This window comes from Syngnathus leptorhynchus, chromosome 18 (assembly GCF_054491065.1).
Source record: "Syngnathus leptorhynchus isolate UIUO chromosome 18, UIUO_Slep, whole genome shotgun sequence".
In the NCBI taxonomy this organism is placed as follows: domain Eukaryota; kingdom Metazoa; phylum Chordata; class Actinopteri; order Syngnathiformes; family Syngnathidae; genus Syngnathus; species Syngnathus leptorhynchus.
In genome coordinates this window covers 6,276,514-6,302,148 of record NC_141212.1, presented here as the reverse complement: position 1 = coordinate 6,302,148, position 25,635 = coordinate 6,276,514, and the positions used below count along the sequence as shown (strand labels likewise).

At 41.1% G+C, this 25,635-nt stretch overlaps 5 protein-coding genes and 1 non-coding gene across 8 annotated transcripts; 4 read left to right on the top strand and 2 right to left on the bottom strand.

Moving 5' to 3' along the window:
* Positions 1-524: 524 nt before the first annotated feature.
* LOC147042637 (dihydropyrimidinase-related protein 5-like) lies at positions 525-9,337 on the top strand. The gene is made up of 14 exons (XM_085938474.1): positions 525-594; positions 3,386-3,500; positions 3,587-3,736; positions 5,182-5,340; positions 5,669-5,848; positions 5,973-6,041; positions 6,351-6,395; positions 6,492-6,567; positions 6,638-6,794; positions 6,866-7,007; positions 7,129-7,271; positions 7,345-7,552; positions 7,631-7,808; positions 8,098-9,337. Exons 2-14 carry the CDS (start codon positions 3,402-3,404, stop codon positions 8,181-8,183), a joined length of 1,692 nt encoding a protein of 563 aa, XP_085794600.1. The 5' UTR covers positions 525-594; positions 3,386-3,401; the 3' UTR covers positions 8,184-9,337.
* Positions 9,338-9,644: 307 nt separating this feature from the next.
* On the top strand, positions 9,645-15,053 carry LOC147042636 (microtubule-associated protein RP/EB family member 3-like). Of its 3 annotated transcripts, none has more exons than XM_085938070.1 (9): positions 9,645-9,978; positions 11,652-11,721; positions 11,784-11,911; positions 11,977-12,122; positions 12,218-12,377; positions 12,508-12,549; positions 13,161-13,297; positions 13,437-13,589; positions 13,662-15,053. In XM_085938070.1, the coding sequence occupies exons 3-9, from the start codon at positions 11,791-11,793 to the stop codon at positions 13,728-13,730; spliced, it is 828 nt and encodes a 275-aa protein (XP_085794196.1). In that variant the 5' UTR covers positions 9,645-9,978; positions 11,652-11,721; positions 11,784-11,790; the 3' UTR covers positions 13,731-15,053. The 3 variants fall into 3 exon arrangements, with proteins under 3 accessions (XP_085794196.1, XP_085794195.1, XP_085794198.1); XM_085938069.1 differs by having other exon boundaries at positions 9,647-9,978; positions 11,787-11,911; XM_085938072.1 differs by lacking the exon at positions 12,508-12,549 and having other exon boundaries at positions 9,651-9,978; positions 11,787-11,911.
* Positions 15,054-15,406: 353 nt separating this feature from the next.
* tmem214 (transmembrane protein 214) lies at positions 15,407-21,243 on the top strand. Its single transcript, XM_085937935.1, has 17 exons — positions 15,407-15,652; positions 16,583-16,773; positions 16,973-17,123; positions 17,201-17,335; positions 17,492-17,574; positions 17,691-17,796; positions 18,003-18,084; positions 18,247-18,348; positions 18,477-18,618; positions 18,702-18,793; positions 18,876-18,924; positions 19,358-19,465; positions 19,564-19,681; positions 19,774-19,870; positions 19,957-20,125; positions 20,251-20,402; positions 20,496-21,243. Exons 1-17 carry the CDS (start codon positions 15,505-15,507, stop codon positions 20,620-20,622), a joined length of 2,052 nt encoding a protein of 683 aa, XP_085794061.1. The 5' UTR covers positions 15,407-15,504; the 3' UTR covers positions 20,623-21,243.
* Positions 21,244-21,802: 559 nt separating this feature from the next.
* prkrip1 (PRKR interacting protein 1) lies at positions 21,803-23,312 on the bottom strand. The gene has a single exon (XM_085937938.1). It carries the CDS (start codon positions 23,265-23,267, stop codon positions 22,683-22,685), a length of 585 nt encoding a protein of 194 aa, XP_085794064.1. The 5' UTR covers positions 23,268-23,312; the 3' UTR covers positions 21,803-22,682.
* LOC147042634 (small Cajal body-specific RNA 13) lies at positions 21,933-22,211 on the bottom strand. The gene has a single exon (XR_015069103.1).
* Positions 23,313-23,727: 415 nt separating the features above from the next.
* glrx5 (glutaredoxin 5 homolog (S. cerevisiae)) lies at positions 23,728-25,596 on the top strand. Its single transcript, XM_085937159.1, has 2 exons — positions 23,728-24,266; positions 24,677-25,596. Exons 1-2 carry the CDS (start codon positions 23,969-23,971, stop codon positions 24,847-24,849), a joined length of 471 nt encoding a protein of 156 aa, XP_085793285.1. The 5' UTR covers positions 23,728-23,968; the 3' UTR covers positions 24,850-25,596.
* The last annotated feature ends 39 nt before the right edge of the window (positions 25,597-25,635 follow it).

Genomic DNA, 25,635 nt, shown 5'->3' with positions numbered 1-25,635 from the left:
CGTTACTTGTATTGGCTGATACCAGTATTGGCTGCCCTCTTGCAGACGTTATGAGGAACTGGACATACATGTCTAACAGATGCTGGTATGTGTGTACAAGCACATATTTTGATTAGAACTTTTTTTTTTTAATTTGGTGAAACTCGTTTTATAGTTTTTCATATTAAAAAAAATAAAATAAATCATTGCATTTTTAAGGGAAAACGCTATATTGGAATGTAAACCTCTATAAAATGATCTGCCATTCCTTTATTATTATGATTGTTATTATTATTATTGAAAAGTGCTAGTGGTTTCGGTATTCGGTAAATTCTGAGCTGGAATAATGACGTAACGAATTGCGATTACCGTATTCCGACGATTTTTGAACGCACCAGCTACTGGACGCAAGAGACACGCCCCTGTCGACTGACATGTCTCGTTCCCCATTGGTCGATTGTTTCCTTTAAATAGTGGATTTAAACGCTTCTCATTGGCTGCTGTTTGGCTGTCTGAAGGCAGCATCTGTGCACTGTGCCAGCTGTCCTTGCACACACCGCAAGCAAGCAAGCACCAAGGAGAGTGGGACCAAGGAAAAAAGCGAAGAAATAACCGGTAAAGCGCCGTACAAATCACAATAAATAACTCCACGATGCTTGTTCCGATGCCATTTCATTGTCGTTGAACTGAAGTCATTAAAAACCATTTGTCGTATTGATTATTCGTGCGTTATATTGTAAAGCTAATTTACCGTTATTGACAATTGGGATTAAAAAATCTAAAATTGTGCAGTAAAGATGCTGTTCGTAAAAAAAAAACACGTAATCGATCACGTCATGAGGTGTATGGTATTTTTTTTATTTGTACGTCTTTTTTCTCCATCGGTATGTGTCACTCAAATGGTTATTAATGTTTAACAACGTGTTAACAAAATCCCTCTCGACGACTGTGTATGTGCGTACTAGCGTGCCATCACCGCAATAATAAAACCTGCTTTACCCATTATGTAAGAGTCTTATTCGTTCACGGCTTATTCTCTTTCTCATCAAATATTGTGACGATGAAGCGCCATGGAGTTGAACCAGCATTGTGATTTGTCATGCATGTTCAACAGGAAAGGTGTGTTCAAGATTTTCCTTTGATTTAGATGATTGCTCTAGAATGTCTCTTTTTCTTATGCATTGGTGTCTATGATAGTGATTCTAATCTATCAGTATAAATACGGTATAATGTCATCGGGGGGAAAAAAAATGGGCCTGCACGATATTCGTGAGATGGGCAAAGATATTGGGACACCTTGCAGTTTCACATTTCTAAAAGGCGAGGCACATCAATTATGATGTTACAAATCCACATTTTGTTAGTGCTGTATCAGTTCTACGACACGACACTCCTCGGCAGAGGTCTTAATCCACCTTCTGTCATTTCTTATTCCATTAATCCTCCTGATGTCTTAGGTTGTACTCCTATCTGTATTCGAGATGCGTTTCATGACTCAGCAAAATCAACATTTTTTTGTTGTTGTTTTTTCTTTGCATTGAGATGCTATCTATGAGGCATGCATGAGGCGGAATTTCATTTTTCAATGTTCCACTAGACATCCACCATGTTGTTGGTGTGTCAAGCTTGCACAGATGCAGATGCACATTTTCCCCCAAAAATCATCTCTCCTGAAAATGCAGACTAACATCTGGATAAAGAGCGATGAGCCTAAATCCTCATCGGTGCCCCATTTTGCTGTACTACTGTTGTCATGATGTATTATTTTGTCTCTGTGCTTTACTAATACTTAGATTTTTTTTCCATCAACCTTCCAGCAGCTTCTTCTTTTAACCTCAATCTCTCCAAGTCATGTCTATTCTTATCATCGATTGGTGGTCCTATTGTTTGATGTTGTGGCTTTTTATATAGCACACACATTGCTTCAACACGTGTACGAAATAACAAAGACATGCCTTGTCACTGCAGCAGTGATTAAACCCCAGATCAGAAGTCAGCAGCTGTCTGCCACGTTCTCACTTACCACACACACACACACATACACACACACTTTATGAGTAGCTGAGACGGCGACTACGCTTGTGTGTATTTAATTTGAATATATTACGCATATTACATTTTTAGATGTTGAGCTGTTCATATTATGTGAGCTTATTACAGGGCTACATTAAAATGATACTTGACAGGTGCTGCAATATTGTGGACATGCGATATTATTTTATTCCCTTTCAATTTGTTCCTAATTTTGTTAAAGGTTGAGTTTGGAATTTGGTACCCTCCTGCCATTATGTCATGATGTGCACATGTGTTGTGTGGTATGGATGTATTTGTCATGTGTACATTTGTGTATGTCTGCATGCATGTGAATTAAAGGGGCAGCTGGTCTGAGGGTGAGTGAGCAATTCTCCCCTTGTGCATGTCTGTGCCCTCTATCCAAATTAAATATGCATTTGATCCTCAAATTCTTCAAGCGTGACTACATTTTCCAATGTCTACCCCAAGTGCAGTTATGTTACATGCGCTATTGTTGATGGTATTGAAAATACATTATAACGTCAAAATTTAACATTCCATGAAACTGTCATGCAAGTGTGTTTGAGGGTGTTTCGAAACTTCTTTCCACTGAAGGCAGCCCGGTTCCCATCTCCCGGGAAACCACCCTTTTATTCTGGCTGCCAAGCCTGAGAGACACTACTTTCCATAACTTCCTCCCCTCCCCCCCAAAAAAAAAAATTCCCAGCATAGACATGACTGTCATCAAGCCCAGCAGAAGCTACAATGGTACCAATTGAAGGTTTTTTTGACCTGTGCCAAAACTGCATCACGATTTTAGGGTCCACCTGATTTTCTTTTTGGGGTCCTCATTTTACTGTTCACTGTTTCGATTCTCCTCCACCCTGCCCCCACCCACTCTACTCTGCTTCCCCCTCTGTTCTCATCCATCTCTTTGACATGATTCCGTGTGACTGGGACTCAATTGTGTCCTTCTTGTAAACTCATTGCATACAGCCATCCATGCAAGAATACACACACATTTGTATGGATGGTAGTGGGATGTGCTTAGCATACACCATGTTTTATATTTTAAGTTCTCATAGCGCATAATGGTAAAAAGGACAGCAATTAGGTTAATTAGATGCATGATTCTGAAAAGAAATTCCTACGGGAACATTGAATTCAGGCTTCTTTTTGCTGTGGTTGCATATTCCGTGACATGCACAAACCATTTTGAATAGGCTCAACATATAATTGTCGTTTATATGCCTATCTTTGCGGGCAATTTACTTGAAAGTTTCATTGCATTCTAAATTTGGTGGCCAAAATGTAATTTCCTTTTATTTCAAACGTCTAGAAAATGTTATGAATATGTACCACCCAAATGATTGCATTGTTCCTTTTCATTCAGGAGTTTGACTGCCAACATGGGGTCCATGCGAATTCTCATTAAGGGGGGAAAAGTGGTCAACGATGACTTCACCCACGAAGCCGATGTTTACATTGAGAACGGCATCATTCAGCAGGTAGACTTGACAAATGCAAACACTCACAAATAAAGTGTTGTAAATTTCTTTTTGGACTTTTTAATATATGCTGGATGTGCATCTAGGTTGGGAAGGAATTGATGATTCCGGGTGGTGCTAAGGTGATCGACGCGTCCGGAAAGCTGGTGCTGCCCGGTGGAATCGACACCTCGGTGCATCTGCAGCAGACTTTTATGAACGCCGCCATCCAGGATGACTTCTACAGTGGCACCAAGGTACTCGATACTTGCCTTTGATTTTTCCGCCACTAACAGACAACTGGAGATGATATGAAGCAGTCTTCTAATATTGAGCATTTGGGAGATTAAAAAGCAGCATTGCAGTTTAGTGGCTTAACATCTATTGGAATGCCAAGGGAAATAGGGTGAGAGGAATTTTTTGGGGGGCATACCCAATCCTCCACATGCCTGCTCACCCCAGCAATACCCCCACCCCCCCACCCCCCAATCACCATCTCTCTTCCCACTGACCTCGCTGCCATGGCAACCAACCTCATGCTTAATGGGGGGAAAAAAAATCAGGATTGTGTTTGTGTGTTTCACTCTGTTCCTTTCGCCGCCATTTTCTCTCCATCAGGCCCAGTCCACCCCCTCCTCATCCTTCCCTGAGCACTGTGATATGTAATTGGTGCTAGATGAACCTGGATAAAGTGTATGTCAACCCGTTTTGGCCTCAGCTTACTCATTATTTTGCACAGACATAGTGGGAACCCTTCCAACATCAAACTGTTTTATTTGTGCTCCTTCCACCTCCTTCATCTCCTTTTTTGTCGCCTTTATGTATCCTCCAAGGAGATTATCCTCACAGTAGGGGATGGTGCTCTCTAAATTACTAATGGATTTGGGCTAAAACAATGGATTCATGTCTAACCAACCCTTTTTTTTTTTTTTCAACCAAATGTTTATTCAATACACTTTTCAAACAAAGGGCACATTTGTATTCAATTAGTGTATCATGACATGAGAAAATCATTTGCATATTCTTTGGGTGTGATGTGTACACTAGACTACATACTCAACTACTTAAAAGGTCAAGCACAGAAATATTCCTACTAGTTTTCCTACCACCTCAACATTATTCCAGTATGACTGATGATTATGAATGGGTTGGTGTGATTTCACAGAGGCAGAGGGAGTTAAGGATGGTTGGAACATGAATGTCATAGTAGAGCAGTGTCTGTTGTCATGGTTACAATATAGTGCATTTACTATTGAGCGAGCAGAGGTGAGTCACAGCTGAGCTGCAGCTTTCACCTCATGTGGTTTTCATCCCAGTTTCCTCTTCTTGTCACTCTCAGCTTGTTTTTTTTCGAGCTCATTGATGCACATCTAGAGTGCTTCAAAACTAGCTGGTTATAAATCCTTTGACACGTGTCATTTCTTTAGCTGATGTTTGGCGGATAAATATATATATATATATCAAAATATAAACACATAATCATAAGAACATGTCATTTATGAAACTAACTGCCTACTCTCACTTGCAGTGCTGTTTACTGAATGTTATTACAGGACATCCATTTATTGCATCAGCAAATTCAAGACATAGACAAAACATTTCGCCTCAAAATAAATAAATGACCGGGTCTGCTGTTCCTTGTATATAGTAATGATCAATTATATAATTATTATTTCTTTCATTTTCTTTTCGCTTGACCCAGGCGGCTCTGATGGGTGGTACCACAATGGTGATGGCGTTGGTCCTGCCTGAGCAACACTGCTCTCTAGTGGACGCCTATGAGAACTGCCGATCTCTCGCTGACGCAAAGGCGTGCTGTGACTACGCTCTTCATGTCGGCGTGACCTGGTGGGGGCCAAAGGTAAAGGCAGAGCAACGTGACATCCGTCAGGAAAACACCTCACGAGCTCTTTTAGCTCACTGAACCAAAATAAATGCAGCAACATGCACGTATTTTCATATATGGGTTAAATGTGTAATGACCTAGATTAGAAACCCTACACAAACTAGGTTAACAAACATATTCATTGAGCATGTCAGACAGATACTCTGAGTCATTATAGTTATTTTTCTGCCTTTGGCTACAGGATCTCTTTTATCATCTGCTGAGACAGCGAATGCCCCCCCCCCCCCCCCCCCCCTTTTAACAAACGCACTCATTTCTGTGCCTTGATCTACTACGTGCTCAGGTGCGTAATGAGATGGAGACTCTGGTCAGGGAGCATGGGGTGAACTCCTTCCAGATGTTCATGGCCTACAAGGATATGATGATGCTGAGGGACTCTGAGCTGTACCAGGCATTGCAGACCTGTAAGGATATTGGAGCCATCGCTCGCGTCCACGCCGAGAACGGAGAGCTGGTGGCAGAGGTGCACAACACACTCGCATGGCTGCAGTTTTCATGATCATCTTGTCGATTGATGAAAATAGGTTTTAGAAGGGAGAGTATATGAATTTGAATATGAATTTTCTAAATTTGGTGTGTATATCTAGGGTGCTAAAGAAGCTCTGGATTTGGGTATCAGTGGACCCGAAGGCATTGAGGTCAGCCGTCCAGAGGAGGTAAAGTATTTACTTTTTCTATTTATGAGCAAAATACATTGCTAAACAAAATTGAGCCTAAACCCTGTAATATTATTTGAAAGCCGTATTAGCGTGTAAATTTGGGATTCATTGGGATTATCCAATGAAATTTTGATTGGCTTCCAAATATGCTATCTGGATTAGATAAATAAAACACTTCATATTTACTACTGGTAAATTCTACATCTTTAGATCTGATTAGATTTTGATTGTGTGTAACATCACCTTTCCTCCAAAATCTTTATTTTGTCAAAATTGCTTTTTGCTGCTTATGATTACTTTTTGCAGTTGGAGTCAGAGGCTACGCACAGAGCTGTCACAATCGCCAATAGGGTAAATCCACACTCATATCTCATCTCTGTAAAGATGATGTAATCATGCAGTTATCTGTTTGTTTGTTGTTTTTTTTTTTTTTTTTTACGGCTACAGGCTCACTCGCCTATCTACCTGGTGAATGTTTCCAGTATGCCTGCTGGAGATATGATTGCTGCTGCCAAGATGCAGGGTTGGTGTCAGTTTGGCAAAAACAAAAACACAGATGAGTGAGGGCAATAATGCTCTTCTTATCTCTGCAGGTAAGGTGGTCCACGCAGAGACCACAGTCGCTCATGCAGTCTTGAACGGCATGCAGTATTACCACCAGGACTGGACTCACGCCGCCGCCCACGTCATCGTTCCTCCTCTCCGCCTTGACCCCAACACCCCCGGCTACCTCATGGGACTGTTGGGCAAGTACGTGTACAGTTGTTTGTTAACAATTAGGTGAACTAAACATCAACTGAAAATACGCATTCTGTTTCCAGTGACACTCTGAGCGTCGTGGCATCAGAGCACCGTCCTTTTAGCACCAAGCAGAGGGCCTTGGGCAAGGAGGACTTCACCAAGATTCCCCATGGAGTGCCTGGAGTCCAGGACAGGATGAGCGTCATCTGGGAGCGTGGGGTGGTACGTCTCATTACTCGCACATACAATAGCTGCTGTTCATATTTATTGCTTTCCCTTCCACATGCCAACCCCCACACTGTGAATAATGTATTCACACCCACATATCACTGTTCTTCATTAGGTTACAGGAAAGATGGACGAGAATCGTTTTGTGGCTGTGACAAGCGCCAACGCTGCCAAAATTTACAACTTGTATCCACGCAAGGGTCGCATTATCCCCGGAGCAGATGCTGATGTGGTGGTGTGGGATCCAGACGCAACTAGGTGAGTTAACACCGGATGGTTGAATTATGTTGTGGTAAAAAAAATCCGTCACTCCTTTTTGCTCTTTGTGCAGGACAATCTCCGTTGGCACTCAGGTGCAAGGGGGGGACTTTAACTTGTACGAGGGCATGCGCTGCCATGGTGTTCCTTTGGTCACCATCAGCCGAGGACGTTTGGTGTGTGAGAATGCCACGTTCATGTGCGCTGAGGGCTCCGGAAAATTCTACCCGCAGCGGACCTTCCCTGACTACCTGTACAAGAAGATGGTGCAGAGAGAAAAAGTGCGTACATATGTATATAAATGATCTGAGACTACTTTCTAAATGTAATCTGTTGATCTATATTGCCCCCATGGATAGGTCCAGGCATATAAAGGGGTTGACCGGGATCCCTACTCTGGCGATGTGGTCAAAGTTACCAACGCTATGAAGAAGGATCTTGGGCTGAGCCCCAATGATGGAGACGCCGCTAATAAAAGCGTGGTGAGGGTGCAACAGGGGGTTCGAGACCTCCATGAGAGCTCTTTTAGCCTCTCGGGTATGTAAAAAAAAAAAAAAAAATGCTGCATCAAAACACTAAAGCCACAGTTAAATTTCCTCATGGGATTAAAAAGCGGCATCTATTTACCTAATCCCTGGTTTGGCATGTAGCGTGGCATGATAATAACTGCATGAGATCCCATTGAGTCAGAATTTAACTATAACGTTGGAGGACATCCTACATTTCTTTTCTTTTTAGCATGCGACTATATTCAGAAGATAGAAGAAGAAGACTGTCCAACGACTTGAAGTGAATGAAAACAAGTTAACGGCTAGTTCTTCCACAGGGTCTCAGGTGGATGACCACATCCCCAAGAGGTCCTCCGCTCGGATCCTAGCCCCTCCAGGTGGTCGCTCCAGTGGAATCTGGTAAACTCTGACCAGAGGAAATCAACCGTTCAAGCCTCCTTGTTTTTGTATATTGCTGAACTACTCAGAAAACTGCACTGATTTTAAGAAATGCTTTCGTGTTAAAAGGGAATTATTCTTATTGATTGGCCAGGAGTCACCCATGTGATCAGTTTGTTGAAGAAATTTTTACAAATCTAGTTGGAAGTCTTCATTCTGAAATGATAAAACACACCGCAGTAATGAACTACGTGTGAATGTTTTCCAAATTTAAGCAGATCGCAACTAACCGATTAGTCATTAAGGTGCTTGTCAAAAGACAAATGACGGAAAGCTTTTTTTTTTTTTTTTTGAAATGGCTTGAAATGACGTTGATTTGAAATATCTAAAACTAGTACAACCGGATTCAATAAAAAAAAATAAAAAATCCCCCCACAGCGTACACTGTAGTCATGGAAGGTGGGTGAAGAATTCTATTAATTATAAAACCTCTTAACTTAATTCCTCAACTGTTCCTGTTTTTGTTTCCAACGAATGGACTGTGTTGTGTGGTGATGACATCCAACTGTTCAACATACTGTGTGATTTTTGCTGCAACATCGTCTCTTAGTGTGAAACACACAATTAACAAATATCCCAGTGTAGTTCTGAAATGATTTACCGTAATGTTCTGAATTGTGCATATCTGGAATGATACAAGAAATGGTCACTTAAGAAGAGCCTCCACAGGGCAGAAAGATTGAGCTACACATGCTACTAAAGCACAGATCCTCTCACTTCATGAAGTGTCAGTCATTTCCAGCAGTGTTGTTTATTCATGAGGTTTTTTCCCCCCCTGTATACTCTACATTTAGGATGCTTTCATTTAGTTAAAAGAATAAATGTGCCAATGTGAGTGAGTCACCCCTATTACTGCACACATGCATGAAAAGAACCACATAGACAGATATGGAGGGCCACAGGTTCACATCTGGTGCTTTTTTTTAAAAAACAAATCTTTTTACAATGGTATAAAGAGTGTTAATTTAATCGTGGAAGATTGTTGTTTTTGAAGGCACTGTAAATTGTCAGTGACGTTGTGCGTTGTCACGTTTGTGAATTGATTGTTTTATTGGAAAGTGAACCCGTTGAATATGTACCGTGGCTGCTTGTTTCTTACCACAAAGTCTTGGTAAAACAATAAAATAGAAAACGTATCCTGATGTCTCCGTTTTTTTTTTTTTAAATACTTTCAAGCACAATGTGATTCATCTGCATATATGGTGCAAGACACAACTGCGGTTATGTCAGAATTATTGAGATCAGAGTCCATTCAGACTGTCAAATTCGCATTTTAGCATTGTATCTTTCTTACCCCAGAGGATTACGTTATAATGCTCTAATAAACGTCATTGTCATCAAAACGTAGTTCTTTAGCAGTAGTTACTTAAACAAAAGCCTGACCTAAAACGAAAAACGCACGTCAATTAAATTAAGGCGACATTTCTTTTGAAGTAAAAAATGTAAAAAGCCTCAGCAGGGCAGAAATACATATTTTAGCTTTATATATTTTACAATATACAACTTTTACGCTGATAAAAAAAAAGAAACATTTGGACGTAAGTGCTGTAACCAATAACCAAAAGCGGGCCTGTGTGGGAGCCGACATGGCGCCGTAACATACTCCAGTTTCACCAAATCTAACAGGAAAATAGTGCAACTGAGCTGCGCATGCGCTGTAGTCACCAGATTAACAACTCCGCGCAGCAAGCGGTCTCGGTTTATAGCAACGGAAAAAGACCCTCCATCTCATTGACCAGCACGCCAGTCAGGTGGACTTTGTAAGTCATACTTCGCTTTTCTAAAACAAGATGTCCTCAATTACGTGTTTAGTGAGGTATTTGGACTGCTGTCGCTAATCTCTATTATCGGGTCGGTGTGGTAATTGCGGCAACGCCACACGGGGTGATAGTCCTTTCTTTAGTAATGTGTGTTTTCGTCCAGGCCTCCAGAGGGGGTAACGTTAACTTCAGACAGAACAAGTCCGCATTGACATAAATCGTCTGTATATTTGCATTTTCATCTGTCGCTAAAGCGACATTTCGACTTGCTACGATCACATTCTAAATTCGCCCATTTAGTTGCTGAGCCGACGTTAGCAGAAGTTAGCAAGGCGTTAGCACTAGCGCGCTTGTAATGTCAACTGTCTAAAACACGTCCACTGCTTCCAAGCATGTTAGACACTGTTTACATGCATTATTAATTACTTCACTCCGTTTTTATTGCGTCCCGTGTGCTCTACCCACATTCTGCTGTGTTTAAATACTAATCTGACCATACTGTATGTTCGGATTGTTTACGAGTTAAACGTTTTTACCACAATGTAATTCACAAATTATTTTGACAATTTGGGGATTTTGTCCATACGATTCAAACGTATGTGCATCAAAGGATTCAGTATCTGTAAATCACATATGCTCCATCTGCTTTGCTGTAAGACGTTTATTGTGACACATGAAGTGTTGTAGTTATAGCTTTACACATTTTCCGACATACGATTTTTTGTCTTTGGTTGTGAGTTAAAATTGATTTGGCTGTGGTGAAAGCAAAATAATAGTGAAAGTTTGGTAGATAGTGAACATAAAGGAAGCTTCAAGCTCTTTAAGTTAAACGTTTCTGTAAAACAAAACATAATATGAAGAAAAATGTACGTTTTGTATCAAATCAAAACCACATTTTCTTGCTTTCATGATAAATCTCTACAAATCATTCTATTTGAGCAATGCAGCGTCACACCTTTGTTTATACTGCCCCCTTCTGGTCAAGGCATGTACAGCAGAAGAGGCACTGCCCATTGAATTATCATAACGGACAAACGTTATGCCTTTATGGTTCTATGAAGTACAATTTTCTTCTTAAACAGCATGTTAAAAAGATTTGTGTTGTTTTTCGGGGCGTTGGAATGGAATAATAGCATTCCATTCTTTCCGTAGGAAAAGATACTTGAGATAAGAGTGCTTGGAGTTATGAGCATGGTCATGGAACAAATTAAACGCTTATTTATTTTTCCTGAGAGAGTAAAAAAAAAAGGTGCAGCACTTATTTATTCAAGTGGACACCTGCATGACATTCCTGTCGGACAGGAAACTTTTCTCTGTGTCGCCAGCATGATAATATTATGTTTGATTTATGAAAGGGATACTTCATTTTTGGATTGACTGCATATAAACATTTTCAAACCTGTCAGTCTGTGGTGTAATCGGATGTTACAAGCGGCGTGTGCTGAGTGGACAGTTACCTCCGTGAATCTCTCCTGTCAGGAAATGATTATTCAGCACAACATCCTGTGTGGTGTTATTTGGGAGCACGGGAAATGCTTTGGTGTTGTTTGAATTTTTTTCCATCCCTTTATCTCAGCTGACTTAGTTAACTAGCTTTGCTTAAACCGATAACTGAAGATTAGGCAAAACCTTTTAGTGATTGAGTCTTCTTGTTTCTTATTTGATGTACCCAGGGGTCTCGTTTGAAAGTGGTCCAGACCAACCTGCTTCTAAGTAGTTCACACCAAGGCACGCCCACTGAAGGTGAGCGATATAGATTTCTTTCACTTATAAGTCGTTCAATCCTTTCTGAATTTTTCTCGAAGCAGGAGGATGGCGGTGAATGTCTACTCCACCTCTATGACCATAGAGAACCTGAGTCGTCATGACATGCTAGCGTGGGTCAACGACTCTTTACAACTCACCTACACTAAGATTGAGCAACTTGGCTCAGGTAAACCCGCACGCGGCTGCACATGCACGATATATAATATTGACACTATGATATGTTCTCTTTAGGTGTGGCGTATTGTCAGTTCATGGACATGCTGTTTCCAGGGTGCATTTTGTTGAAAAAAGTCAAATTCAATGCTAAACTGGAACATGAATACATCCACAATTTCAAGGTCTTACAGGCTTCATTTAAGAGGATGTCCATAGATAAGGTAAGAGAAAACAAATTACAGTATCTATGTTAAACACTATTCAAATTTCTGTTTGAGCGTTAAAAGGCCTAAGAAAATCCGTGTCCTTTTCTCAGATCATTCCCGTTGAGAGGCTGGTCAAAGGCAAATTCCAGGACAACTTTGAGTTCCTTCAGTGGTTTAAGAAGTTTTTTGATGCCAACTATGACGGCAAAGAATACGACCCTCTACTGTTACGGCAGGGCCTAGAGGGAACGCCACCACCGCCCAATACAGGTACATTGCACTTACATGCTTGTTTGTGGGCGTGTGTGTATGTGTGTGTGCAGGATACAATCACTTGTGTGTGTGAAAAGATTTCACGTCTCTTCCTCTCGATGCAACCACACCCCCACCTCTAACACAGGTGACCCCATTGTCCACAAACCCAAAAGACCTGCTCGCTCAGGTAACACCCATTTTTCATTGTGACATGCGTGTTGGTGTGTTTTCAAACTCACTCGACATTTTCCCTCACATTTTTACACTCAACCTGGATTGCTCTGTTCTAATGTTTGCAGTTGTGTGATGAGATGCTATAAAATGTCATGATATTTAACACATAAATCAGCATGGAGACTGTTCCTTGAGCTAAGTGGCCAAAAAATGAGGGATGAAATCAAAGCAATAAAAATATTGAAGTGAAATCATCTCAAGACACGTTTAGATAAAGCAGAAAAAAAAAAGTCGGCCAGGGGAACGCACTTAATTTTCTAATGAGGCCATGTGAGAAACTGGAACAGTTATCACAGGACTACATCATAACGTCAGTTGTATTCAATATAAAGTAAAATGAAATGGTAAAATGTTATTTAATATGTCTTAAGATGTCTAAGACTAAGCCTCGTCAGTTGTATTCAATATAAAGTAAAATGAAATGGTAAAATGTGATTTAATATGTCTTAAAATGTCTAAAACTAAGCTTCGTACGTTCCAGGGTGCTCTAACCACTGCATATCCACAGTAGATTGATTCTTGCCAACTGCAGAAATACTCAAGTGCGCATTTGTGTCTTTCAAGGCCCCATCAGAACATCTCCCACTGCACCCAAGACTGTCCCTCCTCCGCAGAGGCAGATCAATGCACCAGTAGCCCGCAGGAACCCCGGCGTGACCCGCAATGGAGGAGACTCGGAGCTCCTAGAGCTGAACCAGCAGGTAGCAACGAGATGTTTTAATGACATGACAAGCGGGTCATCCCTTGTAAATGCATCAGCACGGCGAAATGTGCATGTCCTACCTTTTGTTATGATCTGACTTGTTCTATTTTTATGTTGCATCATCTCTGTCCACGCAGCTACTAGACATGAAGCTGACTTTGGACGGACTAGAGAAGGAGAGGGACTTTTACTTTGGCAAGCTAAGAGACATTGAATTGATCTGCCAAAATGGAGAAAATGAAACCAACCCGGTTCTCAACAAAATCTTGGATATACTATATGCTACAGAGGTAAAATGCATCCACCAAGAAGCAATTCCTGTCTCAATCTACAATTGAGACATCTGCGATTTGATTTTACAGGAGGGGTTTGCGCCACCAGATGATGAAGATGTTGATGAAGGAGCACAAGGAGACCAGGAGGAGTTCTGAGCTCATCTTTGTTTTTTTTTTGTTTTTGTTTTTTTTCTCCCCCCCTCTAACCGATTTAACCTTCGTCGTAACCACGGAAAATGTTCCCCCATCATTTTAATTAACTTTTCACAGGGTTCCTACTGCTTCCATCTTGTTTGCAGCTGTCATTATCATTTTTCTTTACAGTCTAGTTTACCATACGACGACGTTTCAACTGGTTGGTTTACTCTGCTAAACCGGAGGTGCCAGCTGCTGGACTAGACTGTCATGCATTGAAGAGCATTGAGATTACAGCACTGACAACCTGGAACCCACAGTAGTGTGTGTGTGTGTGCGTGTGTGTGTGTGTGTGTGCGCATGTGTGTGTGTGAGAAGATGCAGGCGGCTTTCTTTCACTGTGCACTTTAATTGTCAACCATATGCAGAGCCGTATTTGCTGCATATCTGCTGTTATTTGGAACAACACTTTTTGTCTACACAATATCACCCAAGTTGCAGGATGTTCTGTGTTGTTGGTGGGGTAGGTGAGATGATGCAAAAAAAAAAAAATTTGCATAGTGGATCTGTACAAGTAGCCTGCAGACATATCACAGACGTGCCCATATGCACATACATAAAAAAAAGTTCATTTCAATTTTGAAAGAAAAAGCCTTTATTGATCATAATAACCCCAAGAACAGTTTGACAGCTTGTTTTTTTTTTTTTTAGGAGGCTTGATGTATTTATGATTTTATTTATTCATCTTTTTTAATCATCGCTTTTGAAAAAAAAAAAAGATGGTTTGGGATTGATGGTCTTGAACTAAATGTAGCGAAAGAAGCCCACACATGTGATCTAATTGCCAAGCAGCAGTGATTGGCTGCAGCCACAAATATACAGGAAGATGCAATTTTATATTTTGTAGCCTTGTTTTTGTTATTGGTTGAGAAAAAGGCCAAGTTAGGGTTATCATTGTGAAGTGTATAGTATAGACAAATGTCAGGTTTGAATTTTATTTCAAAAGTGGGTCAAAGACACTACTAAATTACTAATGGTTGACTATTGATTTTAAGCTCAACATTTTAGCTGCTATCTTATGATTTTGCTGTATTTAATTGAGTTTTCATATACTGTATTACATAGCACTAAAATGCCACAGTGTGGTATGTTGTCACTGGCAGCCTGGCTGAGTGGTCTAAATTAGGGTGAACCTTTTTTGCTCGGTTTGTCTCCAAATGATCATGATAAACATCTGGACTTATTGTTGGAATTAAATAAAGCTCTGAGGTTCGTGAAAAGCAAGAAACCATTGTCACTGTATTTTGTAAGAGTATACTATAATAAAATATGCACACTATGTGACATCACGTATGCTTTTTACTACAAACCTACACACCCCAATTGTTTTAGGCCATGCAGTTATAGTCTGAAGATTTAGTAATTGTAGTGTTATTATAACCAAGTTTACCGTAGCTAAATAGAAAAAGCAAGTGAAGATAGTCGTCTAAAAAAATACTTGTTTTATTTTCATTTAATGTAGATGAAAAGAATCAAAATCTTGTGACGTGTCTTCACTAAGAATAAAACGTACAATGTAAATATGTAAACGAAGACGTTTAAAAAAGGGACGAGCGATGAACGGGTATCGTCATAGGCAGCGACGTGATGACGTCATGCACGTAAAGAGACGTGGCAGGTTGACGTTCATATCACTACTACTACTACCGCAGTTCCCAGCCTCTTCATTCAGTGACAGACGGTGCAGCAAGCTGTGTTGAGGCCCGAAACTGAACACCTGATCGGGACTGGAATCATGGCCTCGAGTGATGGTGCGTTCGGCAAATGGGAGGTGGTGAAGAAAGGCAAAAAAACTACTCCGGTAGGTGGAAAAGGCTCAGCGGAAAAGAAAGGCAACCCGGTGAACAGGAAAGCTCTCGGGGAGTCCAACCTGCCATCCAGACGTAAGTGAACACGGCCCACTTCTCTTTTTTGTTGACCATCTTAGCACAGTCAGGTCTTATTCAAGTCCGGGGCTAGCTGTGTAGCTCGATTAGAAAAAACAAAAGCTCAATTCTCAACATGAAATATACTGTTAAAATTCTGCGCAACCAAATTCGTCTGCAAGCTAGCTTGCTAACTAGCTAGCTTTAACACCGGGTAGTGCTTCATTTGAACAATTTCATGTTATTTATGAACGTGCACAGTTTACTTTTAAATGTTTAAATGGCTTTGCATTTTTTTCGAAAGGCTTGAGGTGTTGCTCCGAGACAGTTAGCAATAGACGTAATGTGTCAACACAGTCAACGTCATCATTACGAGTTTGCATCTGATTGTCGAGATGATTTTATAGGTGGTATTTGTCTTGTCTTGTTTGTCACCACGCCTGCAGGAAAAAAACCCAAACATCGCCAACAGCTTACTTTACTCAGGCCGATATATTGGAATACTTTCTCTCCTTTAACAGACTTGCATACATCTAGTAAATTGTTTAAACATGATATGGCAGGTCATAATCTCCCATTAGAAGAACATTGATAACAATGTTGTCATTTAGTCAACGAGACCAAAGTATCACAAGTGTAGCAGAGTTGACAAACCACATATTCAAGATGAGCAAAACTAAAACAAGTAACATGAAAAGTAACATTACAGTAATAATAACTAATAAGATGACTAAAGTGAAAAAAAAAAAGTAGTCGGGCAAAATATTACTTACATTAGTAGGTATTCAAAGCTCTATGAGCAAGATCAGCATTGCAAGGGGAGGGTGCAAAAAAAGGGGCGGTGATTGCCTGATGGCAAAATATCTCAGTGGGACCAAGCGCCATTGTGGAGTATTGACCGTGCCTTTATCGGCAGAGATCTAATCACCCCTGCCTCGTGTCCCTCAGATCCCTCAGTTATGTCAGCGACGTTGTTTGAAACCTTCGAGAAGATCACAAAGAAGCAGAACAAGGAGCAAGTTCCGCCTAGTCAGCCTCCAAATAAGAAGTCCTCTACGATGAAACCATCTAAGAAGTTGTCTCCCAAAGGTGCACCCACCCCTGCCACTCACAGGACTCTGGAAGAGGCCTTCAAAGCGGTGAGAAATTTGAAATGTTGTCTTCTATCTGTGATTATCAACTGTTTTCATATCATACTCCAGAAAAAAAAAAAAGCTAGCAAGCATGGAGAAGTGCTGTGAGGCACGCGATCACATGTGGGATCCCAGTCTAGCTTTTGCTCAATACTTCTTTGTTCCACGCGCGTGCTATCGATGTCTCCTGGCGTCTCGTCATTAGCTGGATCTCGTTGACTTGAAAGAACAGTTGGCAAAGAGTCAGTCTATGTTCCCCAAAAACCCATCGGTGTGGGCCAAAGATCTGGCGGGGTACCTCAACCTCAAGCTGACCGCACCAATGGCGGAGCCGACCCTCTGCAGCTACGCTCACGGTGTGTTCTTTTCGCGCAGTCGCTGAAGACGAAATGTCAATTTTCATGGATTTTTTTTTTTTGTCTCCGATCCGCAGACTACCCATACTGTCTCTCAAGCAAGGAGCTGAAGGCCGTCATTAAAGACATTCTTGGCAGTTGCAGTGACTCCCTGACTGATTTCTTTGACCACTGTCTTTACACTATGCTCCGACAACTGGAGAGACAGTCAGGTAAGAGGGGGGCGGGGGGGGGGGGAGCGATTCCACAATTTATGAACATGGGTTGTCTGTTTTTGTATGATTCTCAACTGACTGAAAGACTGGATAGGAGAAATGCACAAATATTGTTACTTGACACCTCAGTGACTTGTCAACTTTTGTTTGCAGGTGAACCACTACACGGATACAGACTTTGCATTCAAGCAGTCCTGCAAGACAAACCCAAACTGGCAACTCAGAACTTGCCCGAGGTGAGTGAAAATGGACTAGCACCCGCTTTTAGCATCTGTAGGCCTGTAGTTGTGGGCCCCACTGGTTTATTATGATGGGGAGGAAAACAATAACAGCTCACTGCTATCCCCCTCAGTATTTGGAGTTGCTGCGGTCGGTGCAGAATCATCCCGCTAAGTGTTTAACCATCATGTGGGCTCTGGGTCAAGCGGGATTTTATGACCTGAGCCAGGGACTCAAAGGTAATGCTCCACATCCATCTCACGTCTGACAGGGTTCGCCTCTTTCCTACTTTAGCAATAATTTGCTCAACTAGAGTTGGAGGTCAGTGAGGCAAAAGTGCCTCGGTGCTTTGTATGGCCCAAGAATTCTTGGCTGACTGCAAAATGGTCCCAGATGGACTCTGTGAGAAGATAACATTGTTTGTATGTTTTTTTTTTTTTTTAAGTATGGCTTGGTATCATGCTTCCTGTCCTGGGGGTGAAGTCGCTCTCCTCGTATGCAATTGCCTATTTGGAGAGGCTGCTACAGTGAGTGTCCCCGACATCGACCTTGAAACGTTATTTTATATTAGTCAAATCGACTGAACAAGCCCGATTTATTGTAACATCCTGTGTGTGTGTTCCTGGGGGGGAAAGAAAGGAAAAAAAAAAAAAAACACTGACATGTTTGTGTTTTCTGTCATTTGCCAGCCTCCATGCAAACTTGACCAAAGGATTTGGTATCATGGGTCCTAAAGAGTTCTTCCCCTTGCTGGATTTTGCCTTCATGCCCAAAAATGCTCTCTCACCAAGGTAAATGTGAGCAACGTGTTTTCTTCGATGAGGATAAGATGCTTCCTCAAATTTAAGGCGACATATTAGGCTTTTTTTCTGAACCGTCACAACGGTTACATTCGGTTCTGTGTGTGTGTGTTTTGCAGTCTCCAGGAGCAGCTGAAGCGCCTTTACCCCCGTCTAAAGGTTTTAGCGTTCGGAGCCAAACCCGAGAGCACCTTGCACACGTATCTGCCGTCGTTCCTGTCAAGAGCCACACCGCACTGCCCGAGAGAAATGAAGAAAGAGGTGAGGTGGAAATTTCCCCAATGCTCTGCACGGAATGAAACGTGCACAATATTCACCCTCGCTCTCTTGTGCGTTGCTTTCAGTTGCTCAGCAGCATGACGGAGTGTTTGTGTGTGGATGTTCAGAGTTTAGGGGTGTGGAGGCAGCTCTACACCAAACACTTAGCTCAGTCCAGGTGAGGTCCACACACGCACACACTTGCCTTGGATTTAAAATGCTCAGCTGGAAATGCTGACTTGGCGTATTGTGTTCCTCAGTTTGTTGCTGAACCATTTGTTGGGCTGCTGGAATACTCTACCACCAAAGGTACATAAAGAAAAAAAAAAGGTTTTACTGTAGACCACAAGTGTCAAACTCAAGGCTTGGGGGCCCCAGATACGGCCCGCCACATCATTTTATGTGGCCCGCCAAGACAAATTGTGCATCAATTTCGTGTCATTACTGGAATTGGAAATTGTCTTCACTTTTAATAATGTATATTTTTTTAATATTTGACCAGTTTTTACTCGTCTGATTTGAAAACGAGTTATTTGTTTGTTTTGTAGCTTTTACTGTATATAATATGAGGTGCTCATACATTTATTTGGGTCGACAGTCATAATGGCCCTCCGAAAGAAGCTATGACAACAATGCGGCCCGTGAAAAAAAAAAAAAGTTTGACACCCCTGCTGTCAAGCTGGAGCACTTTCATGCCTCATCTTATTTTGATTGATTAACAACATCTTTTTTCCCTGTTCAGCTGAGGAAGAATCTTGAAGAAACAATTCAATCTTTCAAAGTGACCAATGAAGAGATGCAAGAAAACAACCACTCTCAGGACCTTAATGACTGCAATAATCTATGTCAGGTGAGTCATGTGTTCATATCCCCCCCCCCCCCCCCCAACTATTTTAATTTGTTCAAAATGATGTTATTTTGAAGGGATGATATTTTTTTTGTGTCTAGAGTCTCCAGGTGAAGATGCGTGGACGCGGCTTCCCCTGGTCAAAGGTGCTCTTGGTCCTGTTAGTCTTTCTGGCCGCTTTCTTCGTTCAGGACGTCCGATTTCACGGCTCCTTTTCCAGTATGGCGACTTTGTCCCGTTTGGCTTCAACCTGTTAAAATGCAACATTTAGTTTTTTTTTTTTTAATAGCCATAGCGATGATGTGTTGCAGATTCAGCCACAGCTAGACGACTTCACAGCTGGGGTGTGATGGCCGTTTCTCAGCAGGCATGGAGCAAAATCTCCGTCTACTCTAAGGGGGGTTTCAGGTAACACCACACAAACCCCGTTAGGCATAATTTAAGCTACGAGACAAGAAACCTGTAGACATGTTTTTGTGTGTGTGTGTGTTTAGCTGGCTGGAGTCAAACATGCCTTATTATTACTCTGAGACCGTGCGGGCTTTGGGACCGCTGTTAGAACAAGGCCTGGAGAAAACTAAAACGGCAGCGCTCGTCATTTCTGAAAAAAGCAATCATGTCATCGTGTGGGTCAAAGAAAACACCCCGCTGCTCATAGAATGGGTAAGACATCCTGGAAATTAAAAATTTACCATGCTTATTTATTCACGGCATTTTTCCAGCTTTGGAATGCAGGAAAAGAAAATGACCATGAGAATTTTTTTTTTTTTTTTTTTTATCGTTTGCAGGTGAAGACAAACACGCCTGACAGTGTATACGATGTTTTGGCTTATCTAAAATCACTGCTCCTCTTCCTCCATCAAAAATTCATCTTGCCAGCATTTGCATTCTTAATTGACTTGCTACAACAAGCGTGGACCAACCTTCAGAAATCCTGCAAGTCAGTAGCTTCTTCAAACCTTTTTTTTAGTTGATGACCAAACATTGCATTCGATAATTACATTTGATTTGATTTTTCTTCCGTCCGTTGCAGTGGTGACGTATCTGTCTCATGTCTGAGAAATCACGCGTTCTCCTTCACCAATTCAACATGGCGGCTGCTCCAACATACGACGGCGGCCATCACGACGTGGGCTCAGGAGCTGCTGACTCCAGCGTAACATACAACTGTTCCACGTACAGAACACACTTTCACAATAATTCAACACACAAGGCCACCCTATTTAAGGTTGCCTTTCAATTGCGGGAGTTCCTCTCTTGAATTGTGATTGGACACTGCACGGTCAAGTAACTAACGTCTGGAAGTTGTTTTTGACTCCTTTTTTTTTTTTTTTTTTTTAATCAGAAAACTCAAGTGTGTTTAGTGCATACGTGTTTTTGTTTCTACCAATCCTTTTTAAGTCCTTGATGCAGACATAAATTGATTTTTTTTTTTTCTACTGTGAAGTTGAGGTTATATTGGAAAAGCACTATGAAAACTGTCAAAGTGCTTTGAAATGACCAAAAATCTTTTCTTATACCTGGCCTCATGCAAATATGGCCAAACTAATGTTAACTGCCTGTCAAAAATGTATTGAGATCCACTGTTAGATGGTTCCAGGTAGGATTGTCCATTGTCACATTTGTCTGGATTCTTATGCTGACCAGTGTTCTAGGCCAATGTCACCAACATTTTGGACGAGCTGATCCGCTTCATTGGAATCATGTGAAAGACATTCGGATGGATGTGGAAGAGTTATGTCTTATGTCAATAATTGATTTGTAATAAAGACTTAATTTCACATCACTTGTGTATTTTCTGAAGATAGCTTTGTGCTTAAATGTGAGACATTTGTGGAAATTATGGAAATTTGCACCTTGGCATACTGAGAATGCATCAAAGTGTTCATACCTTAGAAATGGTACAAGTACTCTGTAGTACAAAAGTTTATTTTTTTTTTACAATGAACTGATAGCCATCAGATGACCTACTTGATGAACCGGATGTGTACGGAAGCTGATAGTTAAATTCAAATGGAAAAAGCGTGTTTGACAAAGTGCAAAGAAATCATCTGACTCTTCAAACAACAACTACACCAGCACATTGTGCAGACAACTACAACCCTGATATTAACAGAAATATTTGTATCCATAGTTTGTTCTAACATTTCCACTGATTCCGCTCTGGAAATGGCTACCAGCGTATTGACTACTGCGCTTGCTGTATGTGCCCTGCCTCTTGCTTCGGAGTCCCACTCCATTATTTATTCCTATCAGTCCGACCCAAACACTCCTTTACCACCACAAAGTATTTTATAATCCATATTAAGTTTGTTAATAAATCTCACCAAAACAACAATGCTTTGCGTAATTCATTTTATTTTCAAATAAAGTATGTTTCCATTTTGTTTGTTGAGGTGACAAAAAATGTTATTTTCACTTCACAGCACGTCCGTAAAGGAACTTCTTAGTCATTATATCTCAATGTAACGTTTGTGACAGCCAGCAGTGTCCAATGGGAAGCGCTTCACCCAATTTAGACAATATCCGGTCGCCAACCTTTTTGCTCTACCTGCCTCAAGAAAGGTAATGTGCACAGACAGCTCATCACCACCGTGGTAAGCAGGAGTTTTATCCAAAGAACATCGCACGTAATGCTTCTGAGACTCTAGAAGTAACGCCTTTTCATTCTTTGAATTGATTTTTGCAACCTTGTTGTGTCCACAAGCAACTGACATATGCAAGGGACAACATTGAAAGGCTGCAGAAATGTCACAGTAGGATCAAAGTGCAAACATGACTAAAAGGAATGTGGAATTTATTTATTATTTATTTAAGCATTTACTCAGCATCTCAACACTCCTTGTGTTATTTTTGAAGTGCTAGAATTATAGTAGCAATGAGGACAAAAAGCATATAAGGACCTCATTTGGGAAATTGAATAAATGCTCAAATGCTTTTCCATTTGAATGAAACTGGCACCTATCATCATTATTTGTGTTTATTAAATCATTTACAAAATGAGGGTAGAGAATTTGTGTCAATTTAAGAGTCCAAATAACACATTTCTTGACTCAAGACAAGCATACTGGAGTACGTGTGGAGAGTTCATTCAATCAGGTCGCATCATCAAAACTTGATGTAAAAAGTCATGTTCTTCCAATGATCCACATTTCTCCTTCGTTTGTCCAAAAGAGGGCAATAATGTTTCAAAAGAGTGTCCAGGCCGTTGCAAAATGGACTACTTCTTTCCCATGATGAAGCTCGGGAGCTCAGCGTCATCTTCAGCCTCTTTTTCCTCCTCCTCCTCCTTCTTCTCCGCTTCTTTCTCCTTTTCGTCTTGACTGCTATCAGGGCTGCTCGTTTCATCTCCATTTTTTTGGTCTTGTTTAGCTTTCTTCGCCATGAGCTTTTTCTGCTTCAGTTTTTCCCGCTTTATCCTACGCTTTGCCGTCCTCTCTTCGGCTTCTCGTTGGTTTTGTTCCACTTTGTTCAAGTAGGCCTGCTCCTTGCTTTGCTTCTTTGACATCTTTTCCAGAAAGTCTTGTCTCTGGTACTCTCGACGTCGGAGGTGGCGATAAACGTGGAACTCACCGCTGCCCGCACCAGCGCTGGAGCCCATTACGTCTCGGACGAACTCTGGCGGAGCCCGAGGGTTCCATGCTTTCTGTCGGTCCGGGATTGCAGCGGGTTTATCGGGGTTTCGCATCAACCTCTCCAATTTAAGGCGTTGTTCTTCCGCAGGAGTTTTGGCAATGACCAGCGGCTGCCCATTTTTTGCGCCTGGTTTTGTTGTTTTGTTGCTTTTCTCATCATGCGTCGCCATCTTGCTTTACGACCAAATGCTTCCGTTTTGCGTGAGTGACCCGGAAGTTTCTGTGACGTTTTTGTAATTATTTACAAAGTATTATACGGTTCTACGAAGAACGTACTCAGTGAATGTTAAATTTAAATTTCAATATTTATATATTCATAAAAATGATGTTTAAAAATATATCGACAGGCTCTACTTGACCCGTCGTATGCTTCTGTCTTTTGCGGATTAAGTCATGATGCTTTTCTAATAATTTACTTGCACAATTTCATTACATAAAGTTATTCGTTTTTAATTTGAAATGTCATAATTGGTCAACATTGAAAACGTTTGAATTTACAATGCAGCCACCATTTATGCGCCCTTGCTCGGGTGACCCGGAAGTTTTATGCATTTGTTTTTATATTTATCGTGACACAATTCAAATTGCTATTACATCTTTACATCGAGTGACTGATTTTTTTGCTTGATTTTAATATAGCCACTTTATTTAATCTTTGTTTCTCGTTCTAAACTTTTATTTTTAATAATGTATTTGCGTAACAAGAAGGATCGACGTATCTTCCAACCAATGAACAACAGACATTTTGGTCCCGCCTCTCGGTTACAAGGTTGAGTTTTACTTAATAGTCAGTGAACTCCAGTTGTCGAAGGGAAATACACACATTAGCCTCGTTATTCGTTGTATTATAATTTGAAGGCGAATAAGAAATATGAATAGCTTAATAAGATATACTTCTCGATGTCTGCGGTTCGGAGCGGCGTACTCTTTACCCGGACAAGCCGAAGGACGCCTGTGGACGGCCTCTACGCGGCTCTTGTGCGCGGCGTCGAACCTCCAGAAAGACCTTGGCGACATGGTGAAGAAGGACAAGGTGGTGGTTTTTATGAAGGGGACCCCGGAACAGCCCATGTGCGGTTTTAGTAACGCCGTGGTCCAGATTCTTCGAATGCACGGAGTGGAGGACTACGCTGCGTACAACGTGTTGGCGGACGAGCAGCTTAGAGAAGGTCAGCACATATAGATAACAACAGCAACAAGTGGTCACCTGAAGTTATTTTAACAGTTTATTTTTTTTGTCCAAAACTGAATGACTCATCGTTATTTAATTTAATCGTCGGAGTTTCCGGTTCCACTGTAAATACTACAGTGTCGATGTCCGGAGTCGATTGTGACGTCATCAACGTTACTGGATAAACGGCCTAAACGTCAACCTAGTGTGACTTATCAGCATTTTGCAGAAGCACCATAGGGTGTGGTGTGGTGCTCTGAATTGAATCTGCAAAGTACATGTAGTTGTTTCAGAGGAATATGGCAAAAGTCTCCAATTTGTGTACGATCATGTCACTGCCCCACATCATATGTTGTTGACACCTATTGGAAATGGAAGTTTGAACCGATGTCTTTTTGCGTCCAACAGGAATCAAAGCGTTCTCCAACTGGCCAACGATCCCTCAGGTCTACTTCAATGGAGAGTTTGTGGGAGGCTGTGACATCCTTCTCCAGATGCACCAGAATGGCGATCTGGTGGAGGAGCTAAAGAAGCTGGGGCTCCAGTCTGCACTACTGGATGCTGAGAAAGACTCCAAGTAGAGGAGGAAGATGAACTTAAACGTGCTTAAAAAAGAGCGGAGACATTTACTTGGTTGAATCTTACGTGTTGCACACTAAAGACAAAATTGACTCTTCTGACTGACAATATAGATGTGATTCAATTACTGTCTGAGCTTCCCTTACGTGACAGAGTCCACATGAAATCCTGAGTAAGACTGCCACCACCTTTTTTTTTTTTTTTTTTTTTTTTTTTATAAATACCTTTGTCACTGTAGCTTTAATACCTAAAACCTGGACTTCCTCAGGATGACTTGACAATTTTGTTTATGTTGGACCAGACTGCAATGACATCACACTAGAAAACATCCATATAGGTTTGCATAAAGAAGGGGCAATTCTGTCTTGAATTGTTACTTATTGAAAAAAACTCTTGAATCTTGAATTAAATGAATATTGCTAAAATGATTTTATAATGTACCGTACATGCTTGGGACAATGTCAATGTGGCGCAACAACTGTTTTGTTTCCTCCACGCAAAATGGACACCGTTTTTACGCTAAAACGCAACAAATAACCCAATTTTGGGTCTTGTAGATTAATCACTTGTGCTTTTTTTGCAGTTGAAGTGTGGAAGCTAAAAGCTTGGAATATTGGACAATCACTCACTAAAGCTTATTTGCTGCCCAAGACTTGCATTACTACAGCAGTGGTACATTGTAATATAGTGTACATTTATATCATGATCAAATGTATTTTAGCTGAGTCATCATTAAAATGTCAAGTGACCTTTTTTGAGCAGTGTCACATCTGCAAGTAATGCATCAA